Here is a 10,136-nt window from a genome sequence, read left to right as displayed (position 1 = left end):
TGCTTAACACAATTACCCCCCTATCACACACAATTCTGGGTGTCATTTTAGAGGCCATTTGTTCCAAACACTAGTGTTGATGATGTAATTAGGGGTTTTAATGATGAGTAACATTTGGTACTAAAGAACAAACAGGTACACATACCTCTCCTCCCCTCTTTCTCCACCCTCAACACCTCCATCCTGACTGGGAAAGAGAAGGAAGCCCCTCTGTCTTCTTGGAATCCCTCATTTAATAGTGGCCTTCATTTTCAACAAAGATGCAACACCTCTCATTTCAATCATCGAAAGCTTTATTGAACGTGAGAAACATGAATGGTAACAAAATAATATTGTTTAAATATAACTTGGTTTGAATGGTGCACAGAAGGTCAAAAGACAATAAACGGTTCAATTAAATATGTTACATTAGGTATAATACTGTTTGTATAAAATAAATGGGAATTTACATTACATATTTACAATCTTATTTACAGTAGAAAAGTTGGACTGTGTTCACCACAACTCCTTTGTAACCTCAGTTTGTTTCAGACTTGAAATGTGTTGGTAGTCAAAGCAACATCTATTCTCCTCTTGGGAAGGAATACCTTTTGGTATTTGGTAGAGAACAGTACGTTGCCCAGTAACCGAAAGGTTGTTGGTTTGGGACCAGGTCAGGCCACTTGGGAAGTGATTTCCCATCAACGCTGCCTATTGTTGTGTCCTTGAGCAATAACACTAAGTCACTTTGGATAAAAAGTGTCTGCTAAATAACTAAAATGTAGAAAACAACAGACTATGGAAAGATTATTTCCAGGCTAAAACAGGTTTCCCCTCACAACACGTGGTAGACAGGCCTGGAGCCAGGGCTTTCTGGGGTGCAGGGATGGGAGTCGGTGCTGGAGGGAGAGCAGTTGACCATGTCCCTCAGGCCTACTGGGCCTCTGGTGTCCACGGAGGAGAGACGGTCCACGATGCTGGACAGACACTCCAGGCTGGAGGCTCCAGCACCCCTCTGTCCAGAGCTCTCTACACATGGGGGAAGGGAGGGGGGTGGGGGGGTGGGGGCAAGGTCAGCCAGGCAATGGGAATCTCAGGGACAAGCTCAAATAACAAACATGTAGTTGTGTTGTGGACTTCAAATGGTGTAGCATGTCTGTTTGGGTACTTTTTTTTGCAAAGCAAGCCCGCCAAACATCTTGTGCAATTATTTTTTCTTTTTTTTTTTTGGAGGGGGGGGGGGGGTACGAGGGGGTTATAATTATTTTGTGTATCACAGGGTAACCTTACCGTTCTTGGAGTAGCTGTAGCTGTTGCTATAGCTTGCGCTCATGTGGGGCCACACAGGACTGCTGCAGTCAGCCTTAGAAAGAAGAGATCAAAACAACATTAGCGCAGTCATGACTAAAGACATGCGCCATTAGTCTCACTTGTCCATTATTTTCGAAGACCCTTTCATCCTTGTCAACTTGCCCCCGCCAACCCCCCCCCCCCCTCCCCCCCAAAAAGCCCTAAAAGGCAACACAAACTAAAATAAATCAACGTATATAATGAACTTGTCATTCATCTGTGGCAGACTGACATCTCTCCTCTGTCCTCTGCTTGGCATTGGCATTCTACTGTATGTCCCAGGTCCACCTTAAGGCCCAAAAGTTACAGGCTACGCTTCCCATGCTCTCGCCTGCCTCAGGCGTGGCAAATCGATTCCATCACTGGAAGCAACACCAGTTTGTGCAAGATGACACTTTCTCCCAGTAAATCTGCAGAAAATCCTGGCAGCGCTGAAGAACATGCAGTCAGGATGGAATGCAGAAAAGCACCGGTTGTCCCTGCCAGACTTCACTGAGGTGGATTTAGCTGGGTTTATGAGGCTGTAAAGTCTCTCTGGTGGTGGCAAACACATTACTACATGTGCACCGTGTGCATACATCCACCATCTCCAGTCTCCATTGTGTTTCTGGGTGAGCAACAGAGTAGGCATCACACATGCGTAGGTCAACAGAGTAGGCATCACACATGCACTACGTGTAAATCATGTACATCAACATATCGCAAGGGAACAGATAGTATTTCCATATTATTTCCTAGTGAAATGTCTGATCATCCATATATATATATATATATATATATATATATATATATATAACTGGAAAATAGATTGGATCAAAGAAGCACTCAGGAAAAGTTGATGCATGAGTGGACAATGGAATTGGGGTCCTCCAGTCCAGAAGTACAATCAGAGCAAGTGTACTTGATTAATTTTCTAAATGAATAAAATGTATTCTATGAAATATTCCCCCTTTCCATCAAGGTGGGCCACTTAAAATAGTAATCAGATGGGGTCACATTATAATTTGAAATCTGCATTCGCACAGCATCACTCTTGTCCTGAGGCAAAAACAACACTTTTCAACAAGATACAGCATAGTCTACACAGAACCAACTGGCACTCCTAATTAAAAACCCATTTCTTTGATGTGGCACCATTTCTGCAGATACCGAACCAGCCACATAGGATTAAGCCATACATGCACGGCACAGACTATCAGACTATCACTAGACTAGCGAACGTACACATCGGTGGTTTGCCGGTCTCACCATGCTATCGGAGCAGCTGGACAAAGGGCTCCCAGGCTCCGAGCTGCTCTCCCCAGGCAGGGCGTAGTAGTTCTCCACCTGCTCCCTCAGGAGGTCCTGGAGGCTCTCAATGTACTGGATGGCGTTGCGCAGGATCTCCACCTTGGGCAGCCGCTGGCTGGGGTTGGCCGAGGTGCACCGGCGCAGGGCCTCGAAGGCGTGGTTCACCTTCTTCAGCCGTCGCCGCTCGCGCATGGTGGCGGCCCGCCGGCGGTCCACGGTGCTGGACTTGCGCTTGCAGGCTTTGCAGGCCCACTGGAGGCAGTGGCCCGGCTGGTGGGGGGCCCCGGGCACCCGGACGTGCTCGTCCTCCTCGGAGCCGGCCAGCTCCCCTGGGCCGAAGTCCAGGGCCTCCGGTGAGGAGGCGCAGGCGCTGTCGTAGAAGACCTGTGACGGGGAAAAGACCTCCATGGCTGGGCGGGCTGCTGCCGGCGGCGCGGACGGAAACCCGGGGTGAAGAAAGGAAGGGAGGAAGGAAGTCTGCGTGCTTTGAGAGAGCAGAGGGGTGAGAGAGAGGAGACCTCTGAGTGATATGAGGGGGCTGCTGCCATAGGGCCCCCCTTATATGCCCCCAGTCTGAGCCTAGGGCCCACATTGGCCAGATCTAATTACCATGGCCCATTGGCCAGGGCAGGCAGGCAGGCTGGGGTTAGTTCAGCTCCCCCCCCTCAACCCCCCCCCCCCCCCCCTCAGTACCCTGCCGAGTTTCCCACATCTGCACTCCCTGGTGTTTTCCCGCTCATCATCACAACACTCGCCTTCCCAAGTCCGCTATGAGTGAAACATATAGGAATGTTTTCAATGTATTGTTGGTTTGGGAGCAACATAGTTGAACTAAGGTATAGGCCACATGCTTCAGCGCCCTCATAGGCCTGTGATGATTGTGTCATCTTGCACAAACCTACGTTTTGCAGTAGGCCCACAGGACAATCGACCAGAACCGAGACCCAATACTCAAAAAAATCGTGTTCTGTTAAGATATGCTGTCTGTGTCTGTTTGTTGTGCTTTCTCAAAGGGAACAGCAAGGCAGAGGGCCATGTGCTGGAGTCTGCGGGACAATTTTACGCTTGAGACAAATAGCAGCGTTACAGATGTAGGCCAGCTGCAAGGAGAGGTGTAACATTTCAACCCCGGTGAATTCACATTGAAGGGCAAACACCCCTAAACACCCCGGACTCATCATGAAGGGTGTCATACACATGGTGCCCCTATTTGTTCAAGCTCATTAAACCAGTAATTAAGCTATTAACATCTCTGCGTCATTTGGTGAAGCTTATCCAAGAGACGCTGTCACGGGTGCGCTCGTTTCCAGCATTAAAACTCGGTTATGGCCCCGTGAAATTCTATTCAAACAGTTGTAAAGATGTAGTATTGGGTTAGAAAGGTTTGTAAAAAACGTAAAAGTTTTGCACTTTTTCCCCCGTTCAAATGTTTAATTTGATTTGTCCTGTAACAAATTAAAGATTAAAGATTGTATGATGGTAATAAATAAGTAGGCCTTGGCCTGAATTACCGCCGCTCCGAGCCACATGCGCACGTAATTATGCATGAGAAACTGGGTAGAACAATATAGCTGAATAGCCATGATGCTTTTGTCGCCGAGGTAGAAGTAATTACTGCAGTATTGTCTGTTGACAGCTTACAAGGATACAATGCGGATATTTCGCACAATGTGTCAAAACGTTTGGTATCCTCGCTCTCTGGGAACCGCAGGCACCTAACAAAACACCAGAGGTACCTGCCGCTGAATTGCCGTCAAGAGTTTGTATTGCGCACAGCTGAAGAAGACATTGGCATGAGTCTGTCTCTCCAAGCAGTCAACTAGATCAAAGGCTATTGGTTGTGAACAAGACGGACAACGAGAAAACCTGGCAACACCCGATAGCTAATTGAACCTAGAATAAGATGGGGCAAGCATATGTTATGGCGATACATCTATGCGCTCCACTATAGTCAGTGTACACACACACACACACACACACACACACACACACACACACACACACACACACACACACACACACACACACACACACACTGGTGTTGTGATCTGTGCTACTCGGGCTGTCTCTTGGGACTCTTGAGTTTGTTTTTTATCGCCTCTGTTCCAAAGTAGTTCTCAGGGGTCACAGCCAGAGTTAAGTGTGGGGCAGGAGATGGCCTTTTATGTCAATTCCCCTCACGTCTCAAACCCTTATTTCTTCTAAACTGCCCATGCTTTGATTTCATGTGATTTTGTAACTTTTTTGGGATGAAATAATGGGCAATCTCTCAGTTCTATAGATTCCATGAAGAGCTGGAACTGCTCTGCTTTGGAGCATAATAGCCATATTTCATTTGACTCCAGATGAATTAATTATGTAGATTTCACAGAAACATTGTTATGTTGAAACATTTCTCCAATGCCAGTGTATGTAAATCCTTTATAGTCTTCAATTTTTCTAAAATCTTTATTTTTGATCATTTTATCTATGGTTCACTAGGGGGAAACCCATTTCTGAGAGTTTTAGATCATATCACATGAGCAGAGCCTTTGATTGGCAACAGCACTTGTCTGGCAGCAGACTGGGAAGCCAACTACAATGTGTGGAACCATTTCCTTGCAGGATAATCTGGGGAATTCTTGATGAATCAAGGCATGTTTTCTCAAGGCTTACCCATAAAACCTTCCCTTTCATTAGCCTTGAATTTTTAAATATGTCCTTCACAGCTAAATCAATTTCCATAGTCAACAGGGACAGCAAGATCCATATAAAATTGCACAAGGGTATAGTTAAGCCTTCACAAAACTGAGTGGTAAAGTTATATTACACTGCACTTCACATTAATGAGGACAAAATGACTCCTCTGTGATTTCTCCAAATACTTTATAATACACAAATAACAGGGTAGAGAACGAAAATCATCCCTTGGTCTGAGAGAATCTAACAGATTTCCATCTTAATCCTAACATAACAGGCCCCAATGAAAGCTCATCCCTTTAACTGATGTTTTTCCAAGATAAACCTCACTGGCGACTAGATTTGTTAGATTGTGATGAAACCTATCAATAATGATATCCCAAAACCAAACAGGAGATCAGTAAAGCCATTTAAGGGGATCTGGGGACGTTCAGAGATTAGCTGAGGTAGTGGGGAGATTCTCATGGACAGGGAGAAACAGACCTACCAACTCACATTGAGAGAGTTGGTTTGATGCCATTAAAATAACATTACGGTCGGGGCTATCTGGTTTCCGCTGGCTCTGAAAGTGAATCAGATATATAGGAGGAAGGATTGGAGGTTACTTTGAAGTGCACCATATATATGCCTCCATCGTGCTTATCAAGCGACACTTGAATGTGCACCAAATCTCTTTTTAATCACACTAAAATTTGGAATGTGGGTGAAACTCATGACTTGATTTTTCATTTCTTTGGAGCTTTAAAATGGTTTAATGGTGTTTCCAAAATTGTACCCCGCATTATTAAAGAATCTTCAGTAAAATATGACTCCAAGCATCTGTAAACATGATGCATGACACATAATAGCCCTCCCGGACTATATGAGATGAATCAGTGTGTGTGTGTGTGTGTGTGTGTGTGTGTGTGTGTGCGTGTGTGTGTGTGTGTGTGTGTGTGTGTGTTAGAGCATGTATGTGTGTATGCACGGAGGGGCTGAGGGATGGGGCAGACTGGCAGGGGTCAGCAGGGGCATGATGTCAGCCACAGAGATCTGAGGAGGAGCAGGCCAGTCCTGACTCTTGATGCAGGGTTAGGTTAGCACAGCAATGCACCCTGGGATCATAAACAAATAGGCCCTCTCAAGTCACACAGGACTATCACAGAGAGAAGGGGGGAACAGCGCGAGAATGAGAGAGAGATTGAGTGTGAGAGAGATGCACACAGACAGAGACAGGGAGAAGGAGAGAGAGAGAGACAGTTTCAAAGGGATAATTATCATCATGTCAAACCTAATATTTAACAGACTACAACATAATAAATCTTGTCATGATGATTGCAATTCAAGTATGACGAGACACAAGGCTTCATTACCACTGAGGGCCTTGCACCCATAGCTCTTGGCCAAGTTTCCATGAGGCAGCATATGACAGTGAGGTACTGTTGCCGGCCGGAGTAACTCTTTGCCAGCTGGAACAAAAAGAGTGACATCCACTATTTCAGGGCCAATGCTGTCCTAGTACTGTACCAATGAATGCTGGGTATGCTAGATGATGCTGGAGAGTTAATGGAGTATAGCTTGCTTGACCAAGTGGAATATGAGGACATTATGAATAGATTAGGAGACCCGTGACACAATATGTGAATTTAAAAAATGATCTAATTCCCTAAGAAATCGGTTGTATGACAAGTTTATTCACTGCAATTGCAGGAAAACTTGAGTGATAGATAGATGATTGTAGAAACCAGAAACAGAATTTAAGTATTCATACAGTATATCCAAATATAGCCTACTGTACAGTTTCTAATAAACAGGACCATTTTACAGTACTATGAGTCAGTGTCACTGTCAGTGACAGTCCAAGACAAGAAAACAAAGAGATCTTGTAATGCTTGGCAGTTTATTTGTTGGTCAGTTCATATATAAATATTAAATACAACAATACATGTCTTGAGGTTCTGGTTTTGTCTATTGAATACAAAATAAATTAAGTCAATAATATATTATAAAATATAAACACGTATCTGGTAGTAAAAGAGCAGTTCTATCTTTGTCACTCATTAGATATAAAATATTGGCCATTCATAACTATAACTTAGATAATCAACACACAATGCCCTTTGAATTGTACAAATTAATACATTAAAATGCAACTTAAGTAAATGCATATGCCCTAAGGGGTTGGAAACAATTTAGAAATGCACAATGGAAATGTGAAACGCTGATGTTGCTAAACTTCTAATTAGCCTATCTTTTATTTTTCGGAGACTTCTCCGTTGCAATTTGTTTTCTCTTCACTTGAGATGCTGTCGACTATTGATGAAAGGCGAAGTAGGCTGGATGACCCCGAGGACTCAGTGGCGACTGAAAAAAAGGAAAATAAACTTTGACATGAATATTTAACATGCTTCATGCACGAAATGCACAAAACGTCTTATGCACAAAACTTCTTATATCTTTTTTTTAATCTGATTCCGGTTGGGCACCAACCTTCTCTCTGATTCGTCATTGGTGCATTGGAATGATCAGCGGTGGTTTGCCAGTTCTGACAGGCCCTTTTCCAATGGTACTCAGCGTTGTTAGCCACCTGTGCACATGTAAACGTTATGTGTATATCAATAAACATACGCTATTATCGACGGGAACACTTGTAGGCTACTCAAACAAAAGTGATTTTGATTTTAATCAGTAAGAAATATATTGGTTTAATTTGGAATTGTCCCCTTAATGCATGGAGCTCAGTAAGTTGAGAAGGTACTGTTCACTCAAGAGCAAACTGCTGTTTTTGTAAAGCTTACATGATGTTCTTTGTTGTTATACTCATATGAACCATTCTGTTGCATTTTGTCCTGCTCATCCAATGTGTGCAACAGGTCTTGCAATTTCTCTATGTAGTTTATGGCGCTGCGTAAAATCTCGACTTTGGGCAGCCGCTGGTTCGGATTGGGCACGGTCTTTTTCTTCAGCGCGTCGAACGCCTCGTTGATTTTCTTGAGACGCCTTCTTTCCCTGAGAGTCGCGGCTTTGCGCCTGTCCGTCGGTGCGGACTTTCTTTTGCAGATTTTACAAGCCCAGATGAGACACTGTCCCTCGCAGTGCGGCTGGAGCCCGGGGGGTGCGAGGACGTGCTCCTCTCCGCTGCTGTCGCAGCCAGTCTCGGATGGAATATCCTGCCCAGGTGACAACGGACTTTCATTTCCGTGATAGAGGGGGGACACCCCCGCCATGTCCAAATGCTGCAGTGCTCCATGATCTCCCTCGAGATAGCGCAAATCGTTGAAAAAATAAGTGTTGGTCTCAAAAAGGTCCATCATATTGTTGTACCCTCGCGCGGCCTATGTTTTGACAGTGTGACTCTGGCATTTAAATAGCCCAGTGACACAAGTCACCAGGCTTATATATAGAACGTGAAATTCTATCCAACGCTTAGCTGTCGCAGTGCATCAAACTTAACTCCTTTTTTTCAATGGGGTCTTTACTACCAATGGAGTTTGTGTAGAAAATAAATACGCGTTAACACCTCTCAATGAAAGTTGAAACGTCACCTCAGACATTATGACAGGTGCTTTCAATATCTGTTTCCAGTGATATGGTAACATACTGTACTGCTGCCGCCCATCACAGATTCTCAAGTGACAACTGTCAATATGAGGACTGTTCTCTTCAGTAGATGGAAGATGGTTCCTCCAAGCTGTAAAACTTTTGATGTTTTAAAATTCAAATTGGCATGGTCACTAGAAAATGAATTCAGCTTATTTATCTTGCTTTTTATTAAAACAACCTGATTTAATTTCATATAATAGGCTATAGCCTATAATGTATTAATAAAATGTGCTCTATAGCTTTTAAAAGACACTTGATCACATCCCATTGAGATAGAATGGTAGGTGTATTTGTAACTTGTGGTATGTCCCCTCATAAATAGATAGGAATGTGCAGAGTCAAAAAGACTTTGAAAAACACATGCATCTGTGGTATTAATAGATATGGGTCTCCTTCATCTTGAATCCATAAAGAGATGAAGGACTTGTCTGTAATGTTATGTGGCCTTTGACATTTTTTCTACGATCTGCAAAGTCTGTGTCCCTCAGTGGTACATGGTGGCTGTGGGCTCCTGTTTCCATGGGTACAGTCTGATCTGTACGTTTGAGATGTGTTGAGAAGGCCGACCCCCATTCTTATCACCTTTAATAAAGTGTGGCTGCCTGATTAAGTAAAGAAAGAGATTTTAGATTATATCCAATATAATTGCAAATTTCTCTCTGTTTGGCTTGAGCTTTTCTTGTCTCATCTAATCCTCTATATGCCATATCCAGGAATCAAGTCCTTCATTGCATAACAAGTCTGTGTGAGTGTATGTGAGAGAGTGTGGAGGGGGTAGCGCAGGCCTGATGATGAGCAGTATGTGTTGACTGAGTTCCAGGTCAGTGTGTACTACTACAGTATGCTGTTTTGCAATGCGGGGATAAACCTTATGGATGTCCCACTCTGGGGCCCCGGCTCCTGTTACCTTGTTATGGGGCGCTGGGAACACCAGGGCCCCTCTCATGTCGGGGGCTGGCATACCTCTGTCAAGTCAATGGGACGTCTCTCTGTCCCCCACGCAGAGTGAGCTATACTGATCTGACTTGGGAACAGGAACAAGATGTCCCCACTTGAAGTTGACAGTCATAAATTGATTGAAATAATATCTGGTAATTTTGGTGTCAATCAATTATGTCCTGTTCTACCTGTGAGGCTGCACAGACATACATGGTTGGTCATTTTGACCATTGAGCATTTTGAAGATCTCTGGGAAATGTGTCCAAATACCTTAACCTCTCTGTGTGATCATTGAATCAACCCTGGGGACACACCAA

General features: G+C 44.1%; 2 protein-coding genes across 2 annotated transcripts; both read right to left on the bottom strand.

Moving 5' to 3' along the window:
- Positions 1–814: 814 nt before the first annotated feature.
- On the bottom strand, positions 815–3,211 carry myf5 (myogenic factor 5; the record flags this gene model as incomplete). Its single annotated transcript, XM_084448072.1, is given in 4 exon segments — positions 815–1,008; positions 1,270–1,342; positions 2,578–3,051; positions 3,053–3,211. Coding segments are annotated over 4 exon segments (900 nt in total).
- Positions 3,212–7,631: 4,420 nt separating this feature from the next.
- On the bottom strand, positions 7,632–8,640 carry myf6 (myogenic factor 6; the record flags this gene model as incomplete). The annotated part of the gene is given in 4 exon segments (XM_084448073.1): positions 7,632–7,641; positions 7,764–7,864; positions 8,076–8,606; positions 8,608–8,640. Coding segments are annotated over 4 exon segments (675 nt in total).
- Positions 8,641–10,136: the final 1,496 nt, after the last annotated feature.

Source organism: Borostomias antarcticus (genome assembly GCF_949987555.1).
Source record: "Borostomias antarcticus genome assembly, chromosome: 13".
Taxonomy (NCBI): Eukaryota; Metazoa; Chordata; class Actinopteri; order Stomiiformes; family Stomiidae; genus Borostomias; species Borostomias antarcticus.
The sequence above is the reverse complement of the archived record's forward strand: the minus strand, read 5'-3'. Positions and strand labels throughout refer to the sequence as shown.